At 57.0% G+C, this 27,539-nt stretch overlaps 2 protein-coding genes across 3 annotated transcripts in view; both read right to left on the reverse strand.

Annotated features, from left to right (window-relative positions):
* LOC106493624 (proton-coupled amino acid transporter 1-like) overlaps positions 1-13,063 on the reverse strand; it is a 29,197-nt gene extending 16,134 nt beyond the window's left edge. For both annotated transcript variants that reach the window (XM_067305018.1, XM_013953697.2), the window contains exons 1-9: positions 12,949-13,063; positions 12,493-12,640; positions 11,541-11,631; positions 10,287-10,375; positions 9,555-9,650; positions 8,639-8,723; positions 5,035-5,253; positions 4,610-4,708; positions 1,566-1,732 (exon numbers count right to left, since the gene is read on the reverse strand). In XM_067305018.1, the coding sequence (XP_067161119.1) occupies positions 1,566-1,732; positions 4,610-4,708; positions 5,035-5,253; positions 8,639-8,723; positions 9,555-9,650; positions 10,287-10,375; positions 11,541-11,631; positions 12,493-12,635 (989 nt within the window). In that variant the 5' untranslated portion in view covers positions 12,636-12,640; positions 12,949-13,063. The remainder of the gene's footprint in view (positions 1-1,565; positions 1,733-4,609; positions 4,709-5,034; positions 5,254-8,638; positions 8,724-9,554; positions 9,651-10,286; positions 10,376-11,540; positions 11,632-12,492; positions 12,641-12,948) is intronic.
* Positions 13,064-19,569: 6,506 nt separating this feature from the next.
* GM2A (ganglioside GM2 activator) lies at positions 19,570-27,041 on the reverse strand. The gene is made up of 4 exons (XM_067304881.1): positions 26,886-27,041; positions 23,879-24,031; positions 22,286-22,468; positions 19,570-21,930 (listed from the first exon to the last, which is right to left on the reverse strand). Exons 1-4 carry the CDS (start codon positions 26,997-26,999, stop codon positions 21,775-21,777), a joined length of 606 nt encoding a protein of 201 aa, XP_067160982.1. The 5' UTR covers positions 27,000-27,041; the 3' UTR covers positions 19,570-21,774.
* Between the last annotated feature and the right edge of the window lie 498 nt (positions 27,042-27,539).

The raw sequence follows: 27,539 nt of genomic DNA on the forward strand, positions 1-27,539 counted from the left end.
GGAGCAGGAGAAGTTAAGGCAGTGGAGTTTGTCCTGTCACTTGAGTACAGTTTCCAAAGGTCCCATGTCTTTACCTCACACAGTCAGTCAATGTTGCCCATGCTGCAATAAGATGGAACAAGAGACCAATGGGCTTTTCACTAGCTCCTGCCCCCCACTGCCTTCCCTCCAAGTCCTTTGAAACCAGCTCCTGAGAGGAGACATCTCCACAGGCACTGAAGGTCAGGATGAGCACTGGCTCTACGGAGTAGTTCAAGCCCCTCCACCACACACTTGCACTTCCAAGCCATGTGCAGCAGCACACAGAACGATGTGGAGCACCACAACTTAACCATGTATTTTCAAATGCATTTTCAGTTTGGCAGCTGGGGGGCCAACACGAGCAGCATGGGCAGGGAATAGGACTTCCAAAGAAGCTGCTATGTCCAGGCAAACCCTTGCGCCCCCTCCTTTGCACAGCAGCCGTGCACTGCCACATCAGGAAGGGCTAAGATCACATGGGGAAACCCAGCAGAAAGACCTGCTGTCTCCCAGGTTCATAGCATATACATAGCCTTTAACATAAGAGTGTGTACATCAGAAGTAAGAGTGCCGAGCTCACAAAGCAAGCCCTGAACAGCAAGCTTTCCACTAGAGATCTTATTTCCACACAGCCTGCATTCCTAGAAGTTACCTGGCATGCAACTTGGCCAGCTACTGCCAGCAGCCCCTGGCAAGAAGAGAAATAACACCTCTGGATAAGCATTTACAGTGTTAGGCCACGTGTGTTTCCGTAGGGCTCCAATCCCGCAGGCCAGTGACTGGAGCCTTATGAGAGGCCTTGCAGGATCCTAGAAGAGGACAGACAGGTTTGGGGAGCTGCAGAACTTGACCCTAAGGGAAGGGGTATCCTCACAGCAACAGCTCCCGCAGGCAAAGCCCCATCCAGGCACAACGCAGAGCTCAGGAGTGGGAGTTTGAGCTCCAGGGCTACAAACAGGAACGCAGCTCCCATGTGAGACGTCACATCTCTCCCCCACATGGGAGCTCCCAGATTTGGGTTTAGTCTTCAGTACATTTCATTTGGGGAAAAGAAGCGGTTTTGTGCTGTTCACAGATCTGATATGGGCACATCAGGGTTGGGTTCAAGTCCTCTTGGCCTCACGCCACAAGTACTGCCAGCCAGATCTCTGTTTAGCCCCCAAAACAAGGCTGCAAGGCTCCAAGAAAGGACAGGAGCAGCATCTACTGAGGCATGGACCATTAGGAACCCCTAGGAAACAGCTCAACCACACAGAGAACCAGCTCCCAAGCTGGAGAGTCAAGACCAAGCTCAGCAGCAGGTGCTCAGACACCTCAGCAATGAACGCCTCTCCATCCTGTATGTCAGACAACACTTGACAAGCTGCTTTGGGCAGTGGCTATGACACCACTGTTCCCTCCCCGCCTCTGTCACCCCACTCCCAAACCCACCCAGGCTAATTCTTCTAAGGAGAGACCTCCCCCACCACCCTCTTTTCCACATCCTCGGTGAGGACCATCCTCCCTCACTTCCCTGGCCCCTCTGCTCCCATTCAGGGACTCACCAACAGTTGGGCAGGTTGAGCGTTATGCTGGCCTGGATTTCTGCTCCGAAGCGCAGGTACCCCAGGACGCCGAGGCTAATGTACAAGACTGTGACAATTGTCATTCCCACGTAGAGGATCACTGGGAACTGCCGGGGATTCTTCATTTTGTTTTCCAGAGGCAACACCTCAGAGAGGAAGAGAAGAACAGAACAGCACGTTTCTCCCCATTTCTGCAGGCTGCACGGTCCCTGATGTGGACACAGAGGCCAGGACATGGCAGCGAGTGAAGCCGGCTGCTGCGGTTGTGCAGGGCTGCTGGCAGAGCGGCAGCCAGGATGGAACCCCCAGATCTAGGCGCAGCTTCCCCACTGCAGCCCTGCATGCAGACGCAGCGAACAGGATGGTCACGAGTTGTCCAGAGACACCATGGCCATACAGAGCAGAGAAAGCTGCTATACTGGGGATCTGACTTCTAGCACTTGAGCTTGAGACCTCCGGCTTCACGTGGCAAGTCCCCAGCATGGTAAATTCATGCCTTTGCCTTAAAGAAGGGACCATCTCTCTCCCCATAGCACAGAACTGCGCTTATCAGGGAGTCTGACATTGCGGGGAGATGCAGCCCATCCTGTACCTCAGCTGCTTTACACTCTGCACCCCAAAGCGGCACAGCAATGCCCTCTGGAACAAGCCTGGCATGATGTGCTATTTATTTTCCCCCAGCAGACGCTGCAGACTGAGACATTTTCTCCTCTCCCATCAAGTTTGTTCGGAGAGATTTCAGTCAGGTGGACAATAAAAAAGGGAGGGACAGAGACAAGCCCCTCACCTCTGTACTACTAGCACTCGCTTTCAAATACAGGATTTCAGCAAACATTTTTAAAAGTGTTATTGGGTGACAAGGATTTTGAGGAGGGACACAGCAGAGGAGCTGCTGAGGAGGCAGGAGCAGAAAAACTTTTACAGGCATACCTCGTTTTACTGCGCTTCATTTTATTGTACTTCACAGATATTGCCTTTTTTTTTTTTTTTTTTTTTTTTTTTTTTTTTTTTTTACAAATTGAAAGTTTGTGGCAATCCTTCATCGAGCAAGTCTATCAGTGCCATATTTCCAAAAGCATGTGCTCACTTCGTGTCCGTGTCACATTTTGGTAATTCTTGCAATATTTCAAACTTTTTCATTATAATTATATCTGTTATGGTGATCTGTGATCAATGATATTTGATGTTACTATTGTGATTGTTTTGGGGCGCCACGAACTGTGCCCATATAAGACTGCGAACTTAATTGATAAATGTTGCGTGTGTTCTGACTGCTCCACTGACTGGCCGTTCCCCCGTCTCTCTCCCCCTCTTTGGGCCTCCCTGTTCCCCGAGACACAACAATATTGAAATTAGGCCAATTAATAACCCTACAATGGCCTCTAAGTGTTCAAGTGAAAGGAAGAGTCGTACATCTCTCACTTTAAATCAAAAGCTAGAAATGATTAAGCTTAATGAGTTAGTTGATTCCAACTCTCATGGATGACTTTGAGGGGTTCAAGACTTCAGTAGAGGAAGTAACTACAGATGTGGTGGAAATAGCAAGAGAACTAGAATTAGAAGTGGAGCCTGAATTGCTGCAATCTCATGATAAAACTTTAACAGATGAGGAGTTGCTTCTTATGGATGAAGAAAGTGGTTTCTTGAGATGGAATCTGCTCCTGGTGAAGATGCTGTGAACATTGTTGAAATGACAACAAAAGATTTAGAATATTACATAAACTTAGTTGATAAATCAGCAGCAGGGTTTGAGAGGACTTAATCCAATTTTGAAAGAAGTTCTATTGTGGGCAAAATGCTATCAAACAGCATTGCATGCTACAGAGAAATCCTTCGTGAAAGGAAGGGTCAATTGATGCAGCAAACTTCATTGCTGTCTTGTTTTAAGAAACTGCCACAGCCACCCCAGCTTTCAGCAATGACCACCCTGATCAGTCAGCAGCCATCAACATCGAGGCAAAATCCTCCATCAGCAAAAAGATTACAACTCACTGAAGGCTCAGATGATGGTTAACATTTTTTAGCAATAAAGTATTTTTTAATTAAGGTATGTACATTGTTTTTTTTAGACATAATGCTATTGCAGACAATAGACTATAGTATAGTGTAAACATAACTTTTATATGCACTGGGAAACAAAAAAATTTGTGTGACTCACTTTATTGCGATATTCGCTTTATTGCGGTGGTCCGGAACCGAACCCACAATATCTCTGAGGTATGCCTGTATTTGCTTCCTCACCTCCAAGCTGTGCTAGGAAGAGAGCATTTGTGCCTTACTGCTTGCAAGAGCCCTCAGTGCTGGGCAGAGCATTCTGTAAATACTCCTCCGTATAATGGATTTGGCATTCTCGATCCCTGTGTTTACACAGCCAGTTTATATTAAGAGATGAAAACATTTTTTCCTCCTTTGAAGGGAGCTCCCGGAAATAGCCCACAACATCTTAGCGAGCCATTAAGCACTCCACCCACCCAGCTTTTTCATAGACACAGTCAGTCTATTTACAGCATCTTGTATGAGAGGTACAAGCAAATTTAGCACCATAGCAGACTGGAGCCAAGTGGCTGCTAAAGGGAGATCACTTTGCCTTGCTAGCAGGATGGGGAGAAATAGATCACATTTTTTTGTCATGCTTTTCAGCCTCCCACTAGGCAGCTTCAGGATTCAGGCTGGTAACAAGAATCAGGAATCCTCCCTCACAGGCCAGTGAGCAGAGCCAAAGGCAGCTTCCAATAAAGTTCCTAGGAGAGCCCAATTTAGTGCCAGATACAGACATCTTCAAAGAAGCAAACAAGCTTCTGAGGTTCAGAGCTTGTGCTCCTCCAGTCTCAGATGGAAGCAACAAAGTTTGACCCAGAAGATAGCCTGGAGGCTAAAATGAACAGCATCATCCAGTATTTGGGCTACCGTCAGAGAAGTTCCTCTGCAAATACAGCTGCAACGCAGAACAGGTGCTGCAGCAAGTACAAGCATGGGCTCAGCCTCCTGCACAGTCAGTCCTGCTGCCACAAGCCAACACTTACCACTCCAATGCCTTCAAAAGCAAAGATCGCAGTGCCAAAGAACAGCGGGTAGGTCTTCCAGGCTGCTGCTAGAGGCAGGTCACTGGGATCAGGAATGCCCTGGAAAAAAGCCCACACGGTTCAGACACAAAAAGGAAGGGGAGGACCTGGCCCATTCCCATAGCTCCCTGTCACAGCCACTTGCCAGCCTGGAAAGCTGCACAGAAGCAGAGGGTGAACCGTTGCGCCCATGGGAGTGCACAGGGCTGTGCTCCCACTGTGTGCGCTATGCCACACCACTGCTGCAACCCCATGGTCTCCAAATACCTCAGCCTGGAATTTATTGCCAAGCTCCCTCCTTCTGTGGAGAATAACTTGACTGCTAAAGCACAAGACATCACAGAAATGACAGAGGGAAGTCAATCTGGCTTGGCCCACGCACATACCCTGATGATGTACTGGTAGATCACGACGAGGCTGCCAAGCATGGCCACGTTAGCCAGCATGGAGAAGATGGACAGGACCTTCAGGTTCTGGATAAATGTGAGCAGCACCACAAAAGGCAGCAGAGAAACCATGTAGAGCCGGGAGTCCATCGTGGGGGTCATGGCCACAGTTTTGTTTGAGCTGCAGTCATTGGTAGTACCGTTTGCTGCAGATATGACCTGAGGAAGCATAGGAATACTTGACGAACCCCATAGCACGGGTCTAGACAACTATGGATGTTGTCAGCCCATCCCAGGCAGGTCAGACTACTACCCCATCAGCTCATTTACATAATAAGTTGTTTGAAAACAAAGCAATACAAGTTTTAAAGCCACCGGGGCACATGGTTTCTAAGCAAATCCACGTTACCTCACAAGGAGCACATATGGGAACAGCTACTGCCTCTCAGTTGAGAAAATTGCCAAGGCCCAGGCTCCCTGAGCACACAAACTCAGCAACCGAGTGCACCGCTCTGCGCCCCCCCGGCTACCATCACACACCTGCTCTAAGGCAGAGGGTGGTTTGCATAGCTCACATGGCAAGTTGACAGGAGAGGAAAGAGGCATTAAGTGCTATTTTCTTAAAGATCCCTTTCCTCTTGCTGTATCACGTTGCACTCAAAACCATGCACCCTGTCAACTGCCCAGTGCTTTCTTTCCAGGCAGAAGAGCCAAGCCATTACACCACAGGCCTGGAGAACAGACACCATGTAAGGAGATCTGGTATCTACTGCTGATCCCCGATCCTGCACTTCCCAGGGGAAATCATACTTTCCTTTGTGCTCTTTCATCCCAAAGGCCCTCCAGGCTATGCTTTCATCTCTAGAGGCAAATTTACCCCAACAGTCGGATGGCTGCACCATCCCTTCCGAGGACATGGACACATTTCAGATCACTAATAAAACCAGCCATGAAAGAGTTAGTTCAGGTACCAGGTGTTGTCTGGTCACTGCAGCAAAGGGCTGTGTACAAACGAATTTAACTTGGTCCTGAGCAAGTCCTGTGCCAGAGGAGAGCTTATGCGCAAATCAGCATTATCTGTGAGAGAAGGCAGCACAGAGACATGGTACCCTGCAGAGCAGTGTTTTCTCCAAGCCCTCGTCCTGCTTTGCCTCACTGTGGCTTGCTCAGAAGCAGTTTTCCAAAGCAAAGCTCTGCCCCGTGCAGCAGCACCTTGCCCAAGGTGCCACCTGCACCACTGCTCCCCACCTAACACACTGCTCAGCACAGCAAGAAAGACCAAGTTACACTTCCCTCTCCCCACCCCAAAAATTCCAAAACCTAGGCCAAGGGGGTTCCCGTTTGTGGCCTGAAATGGCTTGGATTTTCAGTGATTTTGCAAATTTGATTTGCAGTCTGAGCCAACATTCAACCTTCAAGACTGCTCAGCAACGAAAGGGGTCTCTGTAGGAAGAAGCCTGTCTTGAAAGAGCAACAACGGGCTGCTAGCAGGGGTCAGTGCACCAGCAGCAGTCCAGCCTCATGCATGTGCACCTGACTAACCATTGCCTCAAGCTCACTCCTGCTCTCAGAGTGACATGGAGAAGGCTGCTGCAAAGATAAAACAGTCCCTGCAAACACACATTTTCTGCCCTGAGGAAACAGAGGACTCCTTCAAGCGATAGGAGACCACAAAAGGGCTGTAAAGCCCCCAGGAATTCAACCTGCTCTGGCTCCTCTTCCCCACTCCTGAAGCTCTAATGACCTCAACACCTTTGTCTGGTTTTACAGATACCCCAAATTGCTGCTTCCCCCTACCCCAGCAGAGGGAAAGATCCTGCTGGGATGTGAACAAGACCCAGATGAGGATATTTTCAGCCTTCTCACTCCCACCAGCACTCAGCACATCAAAATGTTAGCTGGCACCCACCTCCCTGGATGTCTCAGGGCCGTGGAGAGTCCCGTGGAAGGATCTCAACAGACCCCAGTGTCCACAAACTACCTGCCTCCTGGCCACTACGAGAGATGCAGCCCAGCACCAAAGCAACACCCACAAACAACGCTTGCACCCCGCTCGGAGGACGGGCAGGGTTTTCCTCCAAAGCCAGCCAACTGACAGCAGGTGCGTGGGCTGCTTCACAGCCCCTTTCCCCCAGGACACCACCTCACTTAGAGTGGGGGTGTTTGGCATCAGATCCTCAGTGTTCACACGTTTACTCCTACAAGCAATCCCACAAGGCAAGATGAAGGGAACCTCCTCGGCTGTTGCTTGCAGAGTGGAGGCAGAGCTTGCCTTTCATCCTCTGCCCACTGACTTCCAGAGCAGCTCCTCTCTGACATCGCAGCCATTTGAAGAGAAGCTGCTTAGAGAAACCCCCACACTCCCGCAGGGGTCTCCGAGAAACCACCTCTGAAGCTTTGCAGTTACCTATTTCTAAGTGAGCCTCCATATTGCACAGTCTGCATGAGAGCCCATCTGCTAGCTCACTGCCCTGAATGGCTTCACACAAGATCTGAAGAGTTCTCTGTGAGCCAAAAAAGCACCATTCCCTCATGATAGAGGGATCCATCTGTCCTCTCTGCTCTCTTGTCATGCACAGCACCAGCCTGAAGTTAAACAGTCTGAATTTTCCTTTCCAGAAGGTTTTTCCTAAAGTTTAGGCAGTAAACAAATCCTGCTCCCTCCTCACAAAAGCTCAGCCTTGGAGCCAGCTTTCTGTTCCAGGGAAATACAGCAGCCAAGTAATCACAATGTGCAGGGAAGGAGTTCAAGAGAGGGCTCCCCCAACCACAGCAATTCAGTAAAAGCCCCTCAGCTTTAGCAGTGAATGAACAGGGAAGATCTGGCTGATGAAGGCTATTGCCATGGTGAGTGCGACTGAATTGCTGCTGTGTTACATCTGTAAGAGGAGCAGAAGTTTGCAGGGAGAGAAGGGAGGAGGGGAACAACGCTAAACGGGTCTATGAGGCCTTGAGTTGTGCAGAGGCTGAGAACAGGGACTTCTTATTCCCAGGTTTTTTTTTACAGCTCAAGAGTTAAGCAGCATACAGTTAAGCTGTTTCTGTTTATTTCCTACTGATGCCTGGCAGAAGGAACTTCTTTCCATGCAACATGTAATTAAGCTATAGAATCACTGCCACAGGATGAGGCAAGAAATGGGAATATAAATGGGTCCAAAAAAGGGAGGGGAGAAGTTCACATCAGGTCCCAGGAGCCATTATTGTCTACATATGGTATCAATAAACCAACTGACCAAGCTGGGCAGGTTATCAAAGGAGCAATCACTGTGTTGACCTCATTCCTACATGCCTTCTACAGCACTTGGCCTCCGTTTCGCCTGAGGGACATGGATGGGTCTAATGCTTTTTTAAACAGAAGAAACTCGCAGGGATTCTCTTGAACGAACCTGTCCTCTCTGGCCAACTTAACAGGAAAACTGATCCTCTAAAATAATTGAGCAGAGGAGTTATACCTTCCAGAGAAACATCAGTTATGGAAAATGGACTTTCCTCAAAGAACAAGGCTGTAACAGCACTAAGCTTCTTCACACCCACCTCCCAAATCAGAGGACTTCTCCCCTCCTGTCTGTCTCTTGTTTACAGGAAAAAAAGGGGCAAGTCTAACCTGTTTCAGATTGTCAGCTAGAAAGACGAAGTAGACGCAGCAAAAACCCAACTGAGTGAGGATCAGGAAGAGTCCCACTACACGCCTAGGGAAGAAAAAAGATTGTTTATTAGAGAGGTCAGTAGATAAGACTGGACTTTGCCTGTCCTGCACCCTTTGAGCCTGGAGATTAGGCTCAAACACTGCAGCAATGTTCCTTTCCTACAGGGCTGATGTATGCAAGCCAGAGCATACCCGGGTCACTTTTCTTCAACGCTCAGAAGGAGCATTGCATCTCCATCTAACCTCACAGACCTCAGGCTGGTCTCAGATGGCATCTCAGATAGGACTAGGACCAGCCTCAGCAGGAAAGTCTCCAGGTTGAAAGGCCCTGCTCACTGCCCCCCCTTGGGTTTATAATCTCCAGTCTGCAGCTGAACCATCACCACAGCTGGAGACAACAATCCCCAGACACAGGAATAGGTAGATGTTTCCAGCATCTGATGCGCCTATATTCATAAGGCTGGAAGCATCCCTGAAGCAGCTGTTAGACCTCAGTGCTCACTGATTAACATGAAGATGGACCAGTACTGTAGTACACATTATTTACTCCTTCTTCCTTATGCTGCAAAGAAGGCATATTTCTCCCACTCCTTTAGTATAACTCTAAAGAGAGGACACATCCCCTAAGTCACATCTGGATGGGGATGTTCTGTAGGAACCTGATCTTCTCAGGACAGGACTGCATCAAAGGGCCCAGTGTTACACTCCCTGGGAGACATCTACCACTCAGGGCAGATGAGCAAAATAACATTTATTATTTCTGATGATCATCTGCCAGCACAGTTCAGAGACCAGTCAGCTCTTTCGTCTCAGCTGCAGCTAGCTCTGGGTTTAAAGAAAAGCCTCCTCTCCAGAAGGAGAGGAGAAGGTGTACCTTCCCCAGATGGCGTGTGTCCGAAGCCAAGCACTAGGAGTTGACTCCAGTCCATACATCACGGCGCCCCCATAGTCCACAAACTGCTTCTGGAATCTGTCCAGAGGAGAGAGAAAGAAAGGGTGTCATGTTGGCCCCATTTGTTGGTCTCCAAGGCAAATAACAACGTTAAAGGAAAAAAAGTTTCTGTGGAAAAAGTCCAGAAGCAGCTGCTGAGTGATATTTCACCAGAGGCAGCTCCTGTAACACTTCCCCATTTATTCCGGACAGGCATTATATGAGCTTCTGAACCCCTTCTGAACCCCTCAGGTGTGCGCTCAGAAAGGATGGGAAGCCCTGAAACCATCCGCAAGCTGGAGAGCCAGAGACAGAAGTCCCAGCTACAGACATCCCTCCAGCACCCAGGGCCCATGGGCGAGCCTCCGGGACTCTGCTCGGCTCCTCTCCCACTCAGAGGATAGCACAGGCACTGCTGCGTGCACTCTCAAGACTGCTGAACTGCTACAGATGCAGCAGAGGAGGGTTTCCACCAGAGCCGAGCAATGCAGTCCCACTTCAGTGGGGGCAAGGGTTCAATACCGTCATTCTGCATCCTAGGGCACATGCGAAGGCGGGCGGCAGCTCAGCACTACGAGCCTGTCACGGCACAGGGCCAGGCTCCCTGGGTGACAGCATGCTCCAGGCACTGCACAGGGATTAGGGAGCAGTGCTGAGTGCTAGAGTGCTCCTTACCTGTAGCAGAAGTGATGAGCGCATTTCACCAGGATGCTCATACAGTGCACAGCAACAACTCCCATCACAAACAGACTCAGAGGCCCTAACTGCACAGAAGGAGAGAGGGAAGGCTGCACTCTGACGGCCAAAGCCAGAGCTGCAGGATGGGTTTTACTTGCAGACAAAAACCAAACTTAGTACCTGAGCCCAGAAAACTCTAGTGAAATGCCACTGCAGAGCCAACAGGAGCTCCAGTTCTCCTCCCTGGGAACTAGCCCACCCCAGTACCAAATAATCCCTACAGAAAAGTCATGAACTTGGCAGAAATGATGCAAAGCAAGCAAGTTGGGGCAGTTTGGCCATAGCAAAGCATTTTAAGAACTGCTTTTTAAACTCTCCATCTTGCACTTCATTATTATACAGGTGCCAGGGAGGAGGTCACAACCTGGTTGGAGGAAGGAAATTTTCTTTTTTTAATCTGAACAATGGGAACGCTACACTCCCGAGCAAAGAAATCCAGAGAAGAGCAGTGAGCCACCCCTCTCTCACACAGCCAGCCAGCCAGCGCTGGGGCATGCTGCAGCCACTGAGGAGCTGAGCACCACAACAAAAGCGGCAGAGAGAAGTGACAGCGTCCCAGGGCTGCTATGTTTGACTGCCAAATGCAGTCTCAGCCCTCAGACAGCAAGGCTGCATCACATCCGTGAATCTTGGCCAAAATTCAGACCTGCGAGGCTGGCTCAGCCCAGGTGAAACCACACAGAGGCAAACACACTGCATTCTCACTTTGCAGGGCTTCACTGATGATCTGTAGGGCTTGTTAGATGTGTGCTCAACTCCCGGGAGCTGCAGAGGTCACACAGTGTGCTCAGCACAGACAGGCTGGGGACATACCAAGGTGGAACCTGCCACCCACAGGACGAGGGAGCGGAGATGCCATTTGAGCGCAGTACGGACCATTCTGCCATCAGCGAGAAAGGAGCTGACACTGGGAGAACAGCAAGGCAACACCCAGCTCAGTGTGGAAGCAAAGCCCAGCTCCCTGCTTGACCCTGAGCAGAGGAAACCACAGCTCAGTCTCACATGCTGAACTTATCTACATCAGCTAACGCGATATAGGAGCAACCAGCACAGCCATAGCAGGAAACGAGACAAGTAAGAGTCCAAGGTGCGAATGCTTGCAAGCCGGTGAGCACCAGGAGGCAGCTCAGTGGGGGGATGAGCCATAACACTGGCAGTGCAAGCTGGCCCAGCGCAAGCTGGACACCTTACCAAGATGCCAGCGTTCTTCACAGCCAGAGGCAGCCCCAGCAGACCTGTGCCAATATTCCCTTTCAAGAGGTGGATCAAGGTCTGGTACCATCTGAGAGAGGAAAGATATGGAGATCACCACAAGCATCAGCAGGAGCCCACACCCAGACCATACGGTCTCGGTCTATACACAGCTGTGGCAAACACATCCGGAGGTCGAGACCACCTCCGCTGAATTCAGCTGGGCTCTGCATAGGAGCCAGGGAGGACTGGAGGCAAAGACTAAGCAAACAGCTTTTGGCTGGGTATTTGCTGAACCTGCTTCCAGGCAAACCCAATGAGAGCTCAGCTCAGCACCGCGTGGCTGCGTGATCAGAAACTCCCTGGGTCGCATGGTCCAAATCATCAAGCCTCCTTGGAGTAGAGACATCAGCATCCTCTGGTAATGCTCAGGAGATGCTGTCCCTACTCAGCAGGATAAAAGAGGCCTCAAATTTTATCAGCCAGTACAGTTTTGATGTCAAGTAAGCCTGGTCTGCCCTTCTGTGTGAATCAGGCGAGAGGAAGTCCCCAGGCCATGACTGCAATAAGCCCAGGCATCTTCTGAAGCTGGGCATGCTGCCTGCTTTCCACAGCTCCACAAACCTCACTAGAGCAGGGGGATATTGGGGAAAGCATCTAAAACACCTCCTGCTGCCTGCGAGCCAGGCTTCATCAGGAAACAGCGCCCAGCCAGGGCGGCCACACTACGGAGCATGTCTCTGCCCCCATGACGTGCGCTTGCGGGCTGCGTGCTTGTCCCTGCGACGGCAGCTCTGCTCCCACAGAGGGATTCCCCGTACGAACACGGCTCCACCACCCTCCGGCACACATCATGGCAGCATGGCACTGTCGTCACCTCCTCCTCCCCCTGCCCACCTCCCCCACGAGCCACGCAAGCCGCTGGTCTGGCGGGGAGGGAAGAGGCACTCACGTTGTCCCATTGGTCTCCCCGAAGCGCTGGTAGGACTCAGGATGGGCAAAACCGTTTATGCCCCCAGGCGGGCTCCCTTCCGGCGTGACGTCCGTGGAGCTGTAGTCATTGTAGTCCTCGCTGCGGAGCCGCCGGGTAGACATGGTACCTGCGGAGGGAGCCGCGTCAGGGCTTGCGGTGACGCTTAGCTCTGTGCCCCCCATCTCAGCCTCCTTGGGAGCAGCCATCCCTCAGGAGAGCCCAGCTCGCACTGCTGGAGCAAGCTCTCCTTGAGGGCTTTTATACAGCACGCATTCCCTGCCCACTCAAGCAATCACAGAGCTGGCATCTCCCGAGGTCAAAGGCCCACGGTGTGTTCCCTCTGGCTCTTCCCGCAGGCTCATGCCCCCATTTCTGGCACACCCACATGGGATGGGCTTGGAAACCGGCAGGAACAGCCGCCTGGACACAACCCACCTGCCCGCTTCGACGAGGCGATGGAGACATGCACGCCACCTGGAAGCACAGAGAGCCGAACGCAGCAGGCAGGGATGGGGCTGTGCCTCAGTGGGTCCCCAACCCCCGTGCTCCAAACTGGGGCTGTGAAAGAGAAACCGCTTTTAGCCCCTGCAGAGATTTTGCTGCAGGGTAACACCTTGCCCTTGCCAGAGCAGAGAAAGTTTCCTAGCTTTTTTTTTTTTTTAAATTAGGCAGAGCAAAGGTTTTTGATGCCCATGGGCTGGAGCACAGTCCATGTGCCTGACAACAAGCCACCGAAGGACACAGAGTCACGGAAGCGCTCAGGGGCCTTCGGAGCTCAAGAAATCCAGTGCTCTTATTCCAGAGCAATACCCAGAGTAATCCTACAAGCCAGAAGCACCAAAGTTAGCATCCACAAAAGACAAAAGTCTCCTGCCTCTTGGCTTAAGCCAAAAAGCACTCAGCTGTTTTAATTCCCAGATTAACCCTGAAGAGCTCCCACTGCTTTTGCACACCTTGCTGGCTCCCGCTACACGTACACCCCTCCCAAAAAAACCACTTGCTTCCTCTTAGGACAGTGCATCAGCAAAACAGGCAAACGGAAGGGTGGCTGGAGAAAAACTAAAGGGAGAGAACAGGGTTCGGAGCACCAGGTCGCACTGTCAAAGGAGCCGGCGGTCATGCTGACATGGACATCACGGTGGCTTTGCTGTCAGGCGAGAGCCCCTCGCAGCCCCGCGGATGGTACCAGCCCGGGGCTGAGACCTTCTCCCCTGCTCGCGCAGGCACTCACAAGGAAGCAGCCTAGTTACTGATTAATCCTTCTGGGTTTCACTAGCCCTGTGAGAGCTGCACTGCTCCACCCCCATGGCAACAACCCCCGGGAAGCGCTGGCTCCTCCGGCGATGCTCGGCAAACGCGGGGCCACCAGAGAGCAGCGCTAAGGGCAATGGGCAAAATAAGGAAGGAGCAACTGCCGGAAAGGGGGAAGAGGAGGACGAGAGCTGTGGACGCAACAGTGAACCGAAAATCCAGAAACTCAAGTTCACCTCCCGGCCCTGCCCTAGACTCCGCCGGTGACTCAAAGGCTCGTCCTAAATCCCCAGCCCAGGGACATTACATGTCGGGCATGCCAGACAGGCAGGACGGCAGGGAGGGGACGCGCCAGGCAGAGCAGAGCTTCCAGGTGCCACGAAGTGCCCACGGACACACAAGTTTCTCTTCCGACATCCTCCAGCTACGTGCCCGAGAAGCCCTGATTTCCTTCCCCACGCTCTGCCCAACACCTTCAAGGCCCCGCTGCAGCCTAGCCTCCCTCCCACGGGTGCCTGCCCGGCCGTGCCACCCCCTTCCCCAGCAGGGAGACAGCTGACGAGCACACCACATACGCCGGCATGGAGCAGAAGAGGCAGCAAAACTATCTCAGCAGGCTTCGGACAGCACTTCGGGGAAGAGTGCGTGCAAGAGCTGCGCACAGCCTTCACCACATCCTTTCAGCAGGGAGGGCTTGCAGAAAAACATTCTAATAAAAAAACAAAACTACTGATCATCGCTCCAGCTTACCAGAGTCCTGCTTGCCCCCTACACGCAAAGCCACAACTCGCGGCCACGTCCGGCACGGTAAAGCTCACCATGGGCTTCCCGGCACCTCCGGTCTGGTTCCCACCCTGCTGCCGTTAGTGGTCCGGCAGCGGCAAGGGCACACGCTGCCTCCCTTCCCCAGCACCTCCCACTGCCTCAGGAGCTCAGCCCTGCTCTGCCTGCTCCAGACTTCCCTTGTGACTTCCCTCGGCCGCAGGACTCGTTCCTTCTGCACCTGCTGCTGGCTCGCAGCGGCTCTCGCTGCCAGCTGCACCGCACCTGCCCCAGCTTCAGAGGGATGCTCCAAGAGGAAGGTGTCAGGAACCACGGGGACTGCTTTGTCACCAGGTAGAACAGGACACACAGCTAACGAGCAGCATCTGCTGGCTGCCCCAGGCAGGGACAACCCTCTGCCAAAGAGCCATGGGACTAGGCACCTGCCTCCAGGCTCCTCTGGGATGTCACCACCCAGACTGGCAGCTCCCTGGATGTCACCTCCCAGGCACCCCCTGGATGTCACCTCCCAGGACCCTGCCCCATCCCCTCCTTCCCCCACCACTGCTGGTGGAGACCTGGCCCCCAGCCAGGCGGAAGCGGCAGAGAAATGCTGCTACCACAGATGGGCTCGTTTCCTGCCAGACAGCTCCGCGTGCTCCCCGTCAGGTCACGCGAGCACCAGCGCTGGCGCAACACGCAGCAAGTGGGACCTGGGGGCGGCAAACCCGAGAGGAACCAGCATTAGCTGCTGCAGAGCTGCAGCTCTCGCTGTGCTGGCATGTCTGTCCACCCCCACCACCCTCATTGCCTCAGATCTAACCCCTGCTTCAATACCAGCTTCCCAAACAGGTCTGATGATGGCCACGCACCCAACATCAGACTGATTTATCAGAGAGGAATGGGAGTCCAGATCTGCCCAACTCCAAACAACAGTGGCAACGCCATGGCCCTGCCAAGGGGGACCCACACGTTTGCTAGTGTGGGGCAAATTCAGCGCAGGCCCCTCCAGACCTGCTCCATCCCCAAGGCCTGGCCACCCACAGGCAGTCCACACGACAGCTGGACCTGCTCCTCTCACACCACCACTCCAACAACCCGGACGCTACATGCAGTGAAGTGAATAGCCACAGTGGTTGGTGAGGTCCAGCCTTGCTACCGAAGCTAAGCAGGGAGCAACAGAGCTTGCTCAATCCAGACCTGACACTTGCTCCAGATCCCGGGCACCCAGGGAGCCGCACTGCTCCGGAGCGGTTAGAAACGGGCCGTAGCAATACCCAGCAATGCCGCTTTATTTCCTGCAGCAACGGCTAACGCCCGAAGCAGAAAGCCAGGCAAGGATTGCGCTATGCAATAACAGCGTACAGAGAGGCAGCGAGCAGGGATGCTGGGAGGCATGCTCAAGCTAATGTCAGCATATAAATCACTCCGGCATAACCTTGTAGCTCACAGCCCGGCCACACGATCAGGCCCTGAACAAGCTCGGCTGCATTCAAGGTGATCCAGCCACTCAGGGACCTGGAAGAGCCACGGCTTTAGTTTACACAAGGCGGCTTCAGAAGCTATTCGTCATGAGTGACAGGCTGGGCCTGCCGGGGGACAGGAGTGGCGCTGGGAGGCCTCGCAAAGCACCAAGGACCTGCAGTGGGCAAGGAAGGGTTTCTGAGGTGGCAGTCTGGGGCAGACTTGGACCCCCTACCCAAATAACTTCACCTAATCCCTTTTGCACAGGGAGAGATTTCTCTCAGGCCAAGCTGAGCAGGTCAGGCGTCGCCCCCAGCTGCAGCAGAGCCACCGAGACAGGGTCCGGCCAGGAAAGCACCGCTACTATGGGCAGGGATCACCCCGTCTCTCCCCACTTATCTTGCCAATAATCTTCCCTCCAACACACAGCGTACAGCCATATTCACATAACTCACTGATTCCTTCCAGGGCAGGAAAACTTAAGTACCCCTTTTTGCCAGTAAATTGGTGGTATGTCTCTCATTAATAATAAAAACAGCCATCAGCCCAGGGAACAGAGGGCAACTCAACAAAGCGCTCTGATGTGAGTAATTGCACAGTGGCAGCTGTACCACCTCCTCCCCCCTCAACCCACAGCGGGGCTGGACACTTGGCATGTTACTTGAAGTACTCGACAGCGACGTTCTCTAGATAAAATGCAACACCGCTACATTAGTCTGCTTGATCATTCCCCTTAATTTTTTTTTCCAAGCAGGCCTAGCTGCTTTTTGCTTTGAAGACCCAGGGAAATTTGATCATCATGACTTGCCTGCTTTGTTCCTGGATTAAAGGTTGCATAGCAGCAGGGAGCAAGCACTCCGTTCCCCCGCAATCAACAAGAAGCTGCAAAACTTGTCTCCTCCACACAGTGGATATTTCAAACCAAAGCAAAACCCACTAAATAATTTCCTCATCATTTACAAAGAGCAAAGACAGGAACATCCACATTTGGTTTCCACTGTAACCCTGACTCTATGGCCACTTTCATGTGTAGTTTTTTCCTACGCACACGAGCAATTTCACTGTGGCAAGTGAAATGCCTAGGGAAGCAGAATTGTATATGCTTACAACAATTTGTCCTTTAGGGTCACAACCCCATCCCAGAAATCAAAAGCATGATGCAACTTGTCAAGCTCCTGACAGCTCTCTCTGGCTGTGTGGGGGCCACACATAGAACAGATAACGGTCCTTTGGAAGAGCCTTTGCTAAAGGAATTGCACAAGAAATTTGTCACCTCTTGCTGTCATGCGTGTTTAAATCTTTATTTCTAAAGCGCTGGCTCTCTCGCCAGTCCCACTCCCCTGGCACCAGCCTGTGCAGTGGCCCTCTCCTCCCTGCGATAGCAGGGGCTCCTGCAGCCCACACCACCTGCGGACTCCCGTCTTTCCACCACTTCATGGCACAGCCTGGCCCTGGCCCCGTTCCTGCCTCTCCCTACAGGCTGCTGCTCAGCACAAGCCTCCCCGAGCATCCTGCAGCCTCCTCTCCGATGTGCGCTACGCTGCCCCATGGCACCTCGTGCCGTGCGCCCCATGCCCTGCACAGCGACGCAGCCCTGGCACCCTCCATCTCGCACGCCCCTGCGGCAATGCGCACTGTGGTGCTCTCGCAGCACCCTGCCCGCAGGCTGCACCCTCGCACGGCGCAAGGCTCCCTATGTCCCCGTGCACACCAGGGCCAGCTGCACCCTCGCACGCTGCACGGCACCCGGGGACACTCCGATGCACCCACACGGACTGCCCTGCACCCTGCATGTGGGCTGCCAGCACCACCAGGCACCCCTGGGCATCCATCCAGCCTGCCAGCACCTCTACATACCCCTGCACCCATGCAGACTACCAGCACTCATATGCACCCCTGGGCACCCACACAGGCTCCAGGCACTGCCCCTGAGCCCTCGTGGGCTCCAGGCACCCCAGGGCACCCATGCAAGCTGCCAGCACATCCCTGCACCCATCCAGGCCCTGGACATCCCTCCGCACCCCTAGGCACCCAGGCGGGCTGCTGGAAACACCTGCACTCATGTGGGCTGCCAACACCCCCTCGTGCTCCTGGACACCCGTGTGGGCTGCTAGTGTCTCCCTGCACCCACGTGGGCTGCCAGCACAGCCCTGCCCCTCCCCAGCGCCCCCGTGGGCACCCAGGAGGGCTGCCAGCACCCCCAGGCACTCTCCCTACACCCAGGAGGGCTGCCAGCACCCCCTGCACCCATGCAAGTTGCCAGCACCCCCATGCACTCCTGAGCACCGACGTGGGCTGCTAGCACCCCCAGGCACCCCGGGCACCCATGCGGGCTGCCAGCATCTCCCACGGACCCCCTGCACCCGCGCGGACTGACAGCACCCCCAGGCACCCCTGCGGGCGGCCAGCACCCCCGGCGCATCCTTACAGGTCTCCAGCACCCTCTTCGCCCACGCGGACTGCCAGCACCCCCAGGCACCCCTGCAAGCTGCCGGCAGCCCCAGGCACCGCCGCGGCCCCCGGCGCCCCGCGCCCCGCAAGCCGCCGCCCCGCGGCTCCCCACGCACCTTCGCCGCCGCCCGGCGCCGCGCGGCCCCTTCCGGGCCCCGCTCCGCGGCCGCGCCGTCACGTGACAGCGCGCTCAGCTGGCCTCGCTGCCCGAGGGCCGGGGCCCGCGCCTGCGCACACGGGGAAGTGAAGGCGAGGGGCGGGGCGGGGCGGGGCGCCACGGCGCCGCCTGGCGGCCGCGCGGGACAACAGCGCGGCGCGGGGGCTGCGGGGGGGGCGGCGCTGCCCGGGGCCGCAGCGGGCGGGCGGGCGGGCGGGGGCAGCCGGGCCGCCGGCGGGGCCGGGGGTCGCCTTGCGGAGCCCGCGGGTTACTTTTGCACAGCCTGGAGGTCCGTGCTGCAGAGCCGGGGGGGCCGCTTTTGCAAAGCCGGGCTGTTATTCTTGCAAAGCCTGGGGCGCACTTTGCAGCCCCCTGGGATGCAAGGAGCCAATGCGATGGGCTCTGCAGCCTGCCTCTGCCCCACGCAGGGCCAGCACCTGCTGCAGTGAGCAACCCCAGCCCACGCTTCCCCCACACGCAGCAGGCCCCACAGAGAAGCAGGTGACACTCAGGGTCATGGTGCCACTGGCAGGGCCTGCCTTGCCCATGCACATCCCACCAAGACTTGGTGCACCCTGAGTCCCCCCCACATGTGGGGCAGCAAGGAAAGCCCCCACGGCGGGGCAGTTCCTGGGCAAGGCCTGCCCATGTGTGCTGTGCCAGGGCCTGCAGAGCAAGGAGAGTCAGCATGTGGCAGGGAGGTGGCTGGTGGGACGAATGATCAAGCCAGCCCACAAGGAGAGAGGGGCATTGCAAGGTTGTGCCTTTTGGCTGCATGGTGCTGTACTACAAGGGGAGCACGTGCAGATCTCTGCTGCAAGCCTCGCACAGGGAGCCGGCTCCGGGCTGCTTGTCATCAGCTCTGATACCGCCACCCACTTCTGTTTCCACCAGCCCAAAACTGCATCACCACCATCTCAAGGAAAGTAAATCTGGTTCCCCAGTTCACTCCAAGCACCAAGAGGCATCAATTCCGCTTTCAGGTAAAAAGATTTATTAAGAACCTGCAGTAACTGTCCAAAAGGAGGGCACCTTCTTGGCGTGCGCGCTGAGCAGCGAAGCAGCGGGAAGCGGGCGAGTTGGTTAGCACTTCTCTAGGCAAAACAAATCCAAGCCGAAGGCAGTGGCCGCATTAAATGGCATGAGCTCAGGGTACAGAAAGGTGTTGGGAGCAAGTCTGCCTTGCAGAGCACCCATGGCCTGGGCTCTGCTCACTGCTGAGGCAGCCATACAGGGATTAGGGCATATAAAGTGCTCGGAGGAAGACCAGCCCTACGGAAATGCTAAATAAGGTGATCAGAGGCTCAGCAGCCGGACGGGAGAAGCTGGACCATGGCTGAAGGTCACCCAAGCAGGCTGCTGTTCTTCAGGGTCCACCCCAGTTCAGGGCTGACCCCTCCGACTGCTGGGATGGGACCAGCCCAGGAGGGAAACCTGCCCCGTGCGCAGCCTGCGCTGGCTGCCCTTCCCCGTCGCGTCCGCCGCGCGCTGGGGATGACGCTGCCTGTGTGCCGCAATGGACGCGTGTGGCAGGAGCGTGCGGAGGGCACTGCTGCGCCCCGTGCCGTTGTTCGGTGTGCTCTGCAGCAGCATGGACCAGCAACCTGTGCCTCGTGCTTACAGGAAAGCCCTGCGTAGCCCCGGGCGAGGACTGGCTGGAAGCACGGGGCGATCCAACACAAACACACGCCTGCCACATCGCTGCCTGCGCGTTGGTCAGGTGAGGGATGCTGGCGTTTTGGCCACATGGTGGACATCCATCCCGTCACACGAGGGGATGGAGATGGGGGCTGGCCTTCCCCAGCCAGGAGACTGGCTGCCATGGGAAACGAGAGTTTTGCTCACTGATGTCAAGGGGGTGCAATAAATAAACCGTTCAGAACGACCCCCGCACGCCTGCTGGGGCAGATCTGGGCAGCTTCCCCAGCAAAGCTCTTGGGGTAGGTCCTAACCTGTGTTTTGCAGCACCCCAACCCCCAGCCTGCAGAAAACACTCATTTCAGCCCGTTTCCAAAGGCAACCAGTGCTTGCAGCGGTATCAGACAGGCTGCACACTTTGCCCGCTGCAAGCACATGCGTTGGAGCATGCAAGCGTGTTCGAGAAACAACTCTTTAAAGGCCGTGGTTAAAACGTTCACCCTTGCCGGAGTTATGGTTTGAAAATGAGATGAGGAGGAAGCGTCCTTGGTGAGGCTGTGTCCCAGCTGCCTGTCATATCCGTGCCCTCCGCGGCACGGGAGCCGCTGAGCATCAGGACTCCTCTCCTCCCCTTGAAGAGCAGCACGAGTCATTTGGTCCCCTGTGAGTGACAACGTCCACTTGGGGGTTGCGTGTTTTCAGTTCTTTCTCCTCACAATTTTTTTCGCAGACATACCAAGTGGGGTGTCCTCGCAGGTGGCGGCTGCTCTCAGCACGGGCATCTCCAGAGCCGGCCCCGTGCACGGGAGGGTGATTTGCCAAAACAGGACTCGGAGCTGCTGTAGTGGGGACAGGTCTCCCGCAGACAGATTAGGGGCACTTCTGCAAGACCGTCCCATCGTGGCCCGGCTGGAGGAGGTGGGGGCGAGCAGAGGACACCCTCATAGCTAATCCTGCACCCTCCTGCCTGCCCGGGGGGCTGGGGCACGAGCCTGCCCCCAGCCAAATACTAGCACTCCCTTTCCAAATGCTCCCTCCTTTCTTATTTCAAGAAATACAGATTGCTCTTCCCTGGAATGCTTTTGTCTAAAATTCCCCTGATGGGATTAAGAAAAAAAAAAGGAAAACAAGTAAAAAATAACTACCCCCCTGCCCCAGTCCCCTTTGAAAGGCTGAGGGTGTGCTTGAAGATAACTCTGTCCCGGGCAGGGGATGCTGGTGATGGGATCTGGGGTAGAGCAGGACAGCTGGGGGCCCTTCTCTATTCACCAGGCCGGCGGGGAACATAAAGCAGTAGGAATCGGGGATACGTTCTGGGACCGGCACCTCGCCAGCCCACCAAAAGCCTCTCTCTCCTCTCGCCTCGGACGTCAGCGTTTCGTTTCAGGAGCAAGAGGAGGGCCAAGGTGGGGGGCCCGAGCGGAAACGGCAGCGGGGAGAGCGGAGCAAGGGTCGGCCGCAGGGGTACCGGGGCGCGCGCCTCGGGGGGACGGGGACGGCGGAGAGGGGCGCCGGGGAGAGGCAAGACCCCCGGCCCCTCACTGCGCCTGCAGGGAGAAGGCCAGCTTGACGCAGGCGAGCTCTTCCCCGTTGTTGCTGACGGCTGCCCGGAAGCGGTAGTTGCCGTTGGTCATCCAGGAGGGCAGCTCGATGTCGGGCAGCGGGAAGTCACTGGCCGGCAGCGAGTAGGAGCCCTGCGGAGAGAGGGCAGGCGTAGGGCAAGATGTCAGCGGTGGCCTGGGCCAAAATCCCCTGCCACCCCGCGCCACCTCCGTCCCCCTCAGCCTTCGCCGAGACGAGGGCACCGAAGGGCGTTTCAGCACCCAGTGCTGCGGGCAAGGCTGCAGCTCCAGCTGGAAAAACGCCGGTGCAGGGGGAGCAACCGCGTGGCAGCCAAGTGGAGGCAGGAGGAGACGGACCATGGCCCTGCGCAGCCGCCTGCCGAGCAGCCAGGGCGCTAGGCAGGCGTCCCCAGCGTTCCCGGCATCCCCGGCGTTCCCGGCGTCCCCGGCGCGGGGCACGGCCGAGGCAGCTCAGTGCTGAGCGTACCGCTTTGAAGGGGCAGTGGCAAGGGATGCCGTAGGTGAGGAGGGGCTCCGGGCAGGTCATCCCCGGAGGGATGAGGTTGTCCAGGATGGTGCAGACGTCACTGTAGGTGCAGCTGCCCAGCTGGTCGATGCAGGGCAGCTGGATCCAGAGCTCGCCCAGCTCCTTCTCCACGACCACGACCGCCTGGAAGAAAGGAGGTCCGACACCGGTGCAGCCCGCAGGCGCTGGTGCTCCGCAGCTCCTCCACCGCATCCCACCCCGTCCCTCCTCCACTTCCACTCAGCCATCTGCCCTCCATTTTTGGGCTCAGACTGCAGATTGTCCGGCTTAGCACCTGCATCGTGGGTAACTGCAGGGAGTGGGGTAAGTGCAGATTTGCACCGGCACAACTAAGCTCAAAACAAGCCTGTTTGCAAGCTGATGGGCCAGTTCACAGCAGGAGGGGTAAAACGCAGGATGGAACAACATGGGAGACCTCCCTGAGGGCTGGAAGTGTCTCATCCAGCATGGCTCAGCAGAGGTTAAACTTCCCCTCCCCTGCTCTCAAAAATTAATTCCTGGTTTCCTCCAGACTCTTTACAGCACCGAGCACCAAAGGTGCCAGCAGGGCGACCTCCCACGGCAATGCAAGAAGCACCAGCTCATATCTCTGGTCCCACCGCAGAGCCCAGCGCCAGGCTGCAACGTGCCAGCCCCGACCACCCAGCAGAGCCCAGCGCTGTCCCGGCCCTCGGCAAGCCCTGCAAGGGCAGAGCCCGGGCGGCTGCGAGGGGCCGATCCCGACGGCGCTGACGCCATCCGCCTCAGCACCCCGTGGCACACGGGGATGGGATGGGAGATAATCCCAGCCCTCGCGGGGAGCCTTGTGATCCGAGGGGGGAGCTGCGCTCCCGTTGCCTCTGGGTGTTTGTGGGGCCGTCGCATGCCTCTGCCTCTCGGCCATCTCCTTCCCCTTCCTGCTTTTGGTTCCTCTCTCCCCACAGGTTTCACTTTCCCTCTTCCAGCCTTGGCTGGGCTGCTGAGCAGAGCTTTGTGCTCGCACCGCCTCCAAGCTCCCCGCACGCCCTCTCCTCCCCTTCTCCCGCAGCACCCCTTCCAAAACCTCCCCGCCGAGGGATGATCCCGCGCACGGCCGGGCCAGCCCCGCTTCGGCAGCGCCCTTCCCATGCCTGCCGATGGCTCAGGCCCGCCGCAGCTCCGCTCCGCAGCCAGCGCCGGGTGTTTTCCTGCCTGGCCGCGTTCCCGCCGGGACGCTCCCTGTGGCCCGGCCCCAAACAGGCACCACGGCGTTGCTCAAGTCGCCCGGCGCGGCTTGGCCCCGGGCCACGGGGCGCTGCGGCGGGGGCAGAGCGCCACGCGGGACGTGTTGGGTCTCATCCGACCCGCGCGTGCGGAGCAGGGCTGGGATGAGCCCTGGGGGCCGGGGTCAGGTAGCACCCGCGGTCCAGCCCGGCACGGCTCCAGGCGCCCACTTCCCTCCGAGGGCTACTCATTCCCGCGCCCGCTGGCTGGGCACGTCGCAGCTCCCGGCGCTTTCGCAGGGCGCTCTGCCGCCCCGGGCAGCACCTCGGCCCCGCGTGTCCCGGCACGTACCTTCAGCGGGGAGGTCAGGGCCTTGGCACTGGTCACGGCGGCGCTGATCCGCAGGCTCCCCGGGATGGTGATGGGGTCCGGCGCCACGGAGAGGCTCTGGAGCACCACGGGATCCTTCCCATCGCCGCAGTTCTCCCAGGAAAAGCCTCCAACCTGCGGCGTTGAGGGACAGGACTCAGACTCAGCGCCGCAGGTGCCCCCGGGGCGCTGGCCCCGCGTCCCCAAGGCGCTGTGACCGCGATGGACCTCAGACGCTGCTCGGGGGCTGGAGGGCACCCCGAACCCACGCTCCCGCTGCCACACAGGGCTGCTCGCAAACACAGCCCCAAGGAGCCTCAGGCCCCCCAAATGCCAAAGAAATGCTTCACCTGCTTATTAGACTTCCAATTCTACAAGTCTAAAGGCATTTTAGAAACTCTTTTCTTCAGAAAATAATTGCAATAAAACTCCTTTCTATCCTTTTTACTGAGTGTTCCCTGGCTGCAATTTCCAAACCATCTGTTAGGCCATACTTAAAACACTTCACATGCACACAAGGTAAAAATTAATTTTCATGCCAACTTAAATGAAACAGAGCTATGCCTGTGAAAGCGGAGGCGCAAGAGCACGGGAGAAACAGTGCAGGGACAGCAGTGGCCGTGCTGCCTGGGGGAGCTGCTAGACTCCTCGGGGAGGTCACCTGTACTCATGCAACCTCCGAATTGAGCCCAAACCAGCCTAAAGTGAAAAGCTCACTGCAGGGAGAAATAACCAGCCCGGCTTGTTCGCTCAGCGCCCTGGTCCACCGGCTCCTGCCGTGTGATCCTGCACGGGAGTGGGAACCACGCTTGTGCTTTACACTTCAAAACCTGCTCAACATTTCCATACTGCCTGCTGCTGAGCGAAGGCAGATGAGCCTGACTCACTCGCATGGTCGATACCTCTGTTCCCCAGACACCTCCGAGCTCTGCAGCTCAACCGGTTTAATGACTGTCTGGATGAGCCTGGAAAACAGTTTTGTCCTGTGGGATAATGAAAATCCACACGCAGGGGCTGTCATATGCATGGGGGCATTGCTCGTGTCCTGCCGAGCGGCACCGCTCAGCTGAGGTGCTCCCATGGGAGCTGCTTCGGAAGGGGGAAACAGAGCAGTGCCAGTAGCATGGCCCAGAAACATCAGCCACCTGCAGCTGCATCACCGGTCCCTTTCAGTCCTGCTCTCGCTCCCAGGCAGCAGTCCCAGGCTGGGCACAGACGGCCGGGTGCCCAGCCTGGCTGAGGAGCCGTGCGGGAAACCCCCGCAGGGAGGCCGGTGTCTCCTCTGAGTCCCACCCGCGCCTGCTGGCTGCGATCACAGCCAACGCCGAGGGTTGGCAGCTGCAGTCGGAGCCCTCTGCTCCCAAACCACGAGCCCAGAGGGGATAACGCAGGGGAGCCACCTGCTCCAAGGCCCACCACTGCCTGACCCCGGGCGGCTGCAGTGCCCAAAGCAATGCACAGAGCAGGCGGGTCCCGGCGGCACCTCGGAACCTCTCCGCCGCCCGGCTCCTGCGGGGCTCCAGTGCCGGGGGCCAGCTCTCCTGAAAGGAGGCAAGGGGCTGCCACCTTTGGGCCAGTCGCCAGGCTTTGGGGAAGTCTCTGCTTTGAGAACCTCACGGCCAGGTGAAAGCAGCTAAAGCAGAAGTGATATTTAAAGAACCTAAAGAAGAACAGAAACATGGGGTCAAGCACCAAGACGGCCACCCCTTAACCTGCGGTGAGCTGGCACGTCTCGCGGCAAGAGCTGAGCTCCTGCGCCTCCCTAACCAGGCACCAGCCTAATTGCAGGTGTTTCCCCAGTGGCAGAGACGGGATGAGCCAAGAGGAAGCTCCGGGCTGCCCACCCCGAGCAGGTTTGGCTGGAGCAGCCCTGCTATCTCCAGCAGCAGCCGGGGCTTGCCTGCCTCAGCAGGGAGCCGGGAGCCGCAGCCCGGGGCACAGGCCGTACCGGTGGAGACTGTATTCCCTGGTGCCAGCGCCAAAACCCAGTGGGCAGCGCTGCCCACGCAGCCCGGCCCAGCCCGCTTGCCCGCCCTGGCCCCTGCCACCGAGGACACCCCGGGGTGCAGGCTGGGGCCCAAAATTTCGCAAGAGACAGGTGAGCCTGGCTGGAGCCCCCGCTCCCCCCTGCACGCAGACCTGCAGGCGGAGAGGCGCCAGGGGAGCTCAGTGCTGGAGCGTGTGCATGGGGCTGTGCCGAGCTGTGGGGTAGCACAGACCCCCCTGCTGCCTTGCAGAGCCACCCTCAGCCTCCCTAACCAGGCTTCCCCTTCCTTGCCAACATCAGCCTTCCTGAAAAGAAAGGGATACTCAATGCTAGCCAAAGGCCAAGCAGAGATCCCCGTGTTCACCAAAGCTGCAAGGATATTTCCTGTGTATCTCCTAATCAGTGCACGTTGATTCATCTGACCCAATACTACGCGTGGGAACAAGGCGGCGGTGTGAGCTGTTGATCTGGAAAACGCAAATGAACTGAAGGAATAAAATCAGACCTGCTGAGACGCTGCACGTCAAGCGCAGCTAAATGCAAAGAGGTCGGCTGGGCATTTCAGCGCAAAATGGTTTGTTCAAGCCGAAATTCCTTTCTGCCGGGAAAGGAGGCAAGGCTGAACTCCAAACGCATCTCTAGCCCTGATCCCAGCAGCCCACTGCGGTTAATCCGCTCCTCACTCCCCCGCCACCCCGGCGGCAGACACGCAGCGCGGATCAGACGCTGCGAGCCCTTTTGTGCCAGGCTGGGCAGAAAGCGCTTTTGACCTCTTGCAGAGCCCAGCGGGAAGGGGAAAGCTCTTCCTGCGGGGCTGCGTCGCTCGGCCACTGCCGGCCCGCTCCGGCAAGCGCTCCGCTCCGCTCCCCTCCGCGCAGGCCGCCGGAGCCGCACCGACGCCCCCCGGGGCGTCCCCGCACAAGCCCCGCTCGGGGCCGCCAGCCCCGTCCGCGCTGCTCCCTGCGGAGGCAGCAGCGGGGCGAAGGGTCCCGGACCTCCTACCTTCCTCAGCTTCCTGGCCCCGCTCCGCTCCACCAGCACCTGCGGGCGCCCCGGCCCGCCGAGCGCCGCCGGGCACAGCTGCAGGGCGCAGAGCGCCAGCAGCGCCGCTCGCATGTCGGCGGCGGCGCGCGAGCGCGGCCCGGGCGGCGCCAAGCAGCCGCGGCGGGAGCGGCGGGAGCCGCGCGGGCGGGGGCGACGCGCGCCCGGGGCCGGCGGCGGCGGCGGCGGCGGCGAGGCGGGCGGGAGCCTCCCGGGCAGCGGCGCTGCGGGTCTGCGCTCGCGCGGGCGGCGGGGCAGCCCCGGATGCCGGGCGCAGCGCGGACGCGCCCTGCCCGCTCCTCGCCCGGCCCGCCCGCGATTCCCCTCCCTCCTCCCCTCCGCCTGCATCTGCTCAGAGATTTTCCCTTCCCCCTTCTTCTTTTTTTTTTTTTTTTTGCCAAGCGCAGGCCTGGAGCTGCAGGCAAGCCGGGACGGGAAGCGGTGTCTTCCCAGGCGCCCGGGCCTGCCCTCTGCCGGTACGGCAGGGCCGCCGGGAAAGGGAGGCCGGCGCGGGATGCCCAGCCTCAGCCGGGCCCTCTCCCCCTGTGCCCACCCTCCGGCCTGGCCAGCGGCTCCGGCAGCCCATCTCCTGCTCCGGCAGCTGCCTGTCCCGCA

The sequence above is a fragment of the Apteryx mantelli genome, chromosome 14, assembly GCF_036417845.1.
Source record: "Apteryx mantelli isolate bAptMan1 chromosome 14, bAptMan1.hap1, whole genome shotgun sequence".
NCBI classification, from domain to species: Eukaryota; Metazoa; Chordata; class Aves; order Apterygiformes; family Apterygidae; genus Apteryx; species Apteryx mantelli.

Coding starts and splice junctions, on each gene's coding strand:
- GM2A (XM_067304881.1), bottom strand. CDS start 26,999: ATGCGAGCGGCGCTGCTGGCGCTCTGCGCCCTGCAGCTGTGCCCGGCG. Junction 24,032..26,885: donor GGGCCAGGAAGCTGAGGAAG/GTAGGAGGTCCG, acceptor TCAACGCCGCAG/GTTGGAGGCTTTTCCTGGGA. Junction 21,931..22,285: donor GCCACTGCCCCTTCAAAGCG/GTACGCTCAGCA, acceptor CTCTCTCCGCAG/GGCTCCTACTCGCTGCCGGC.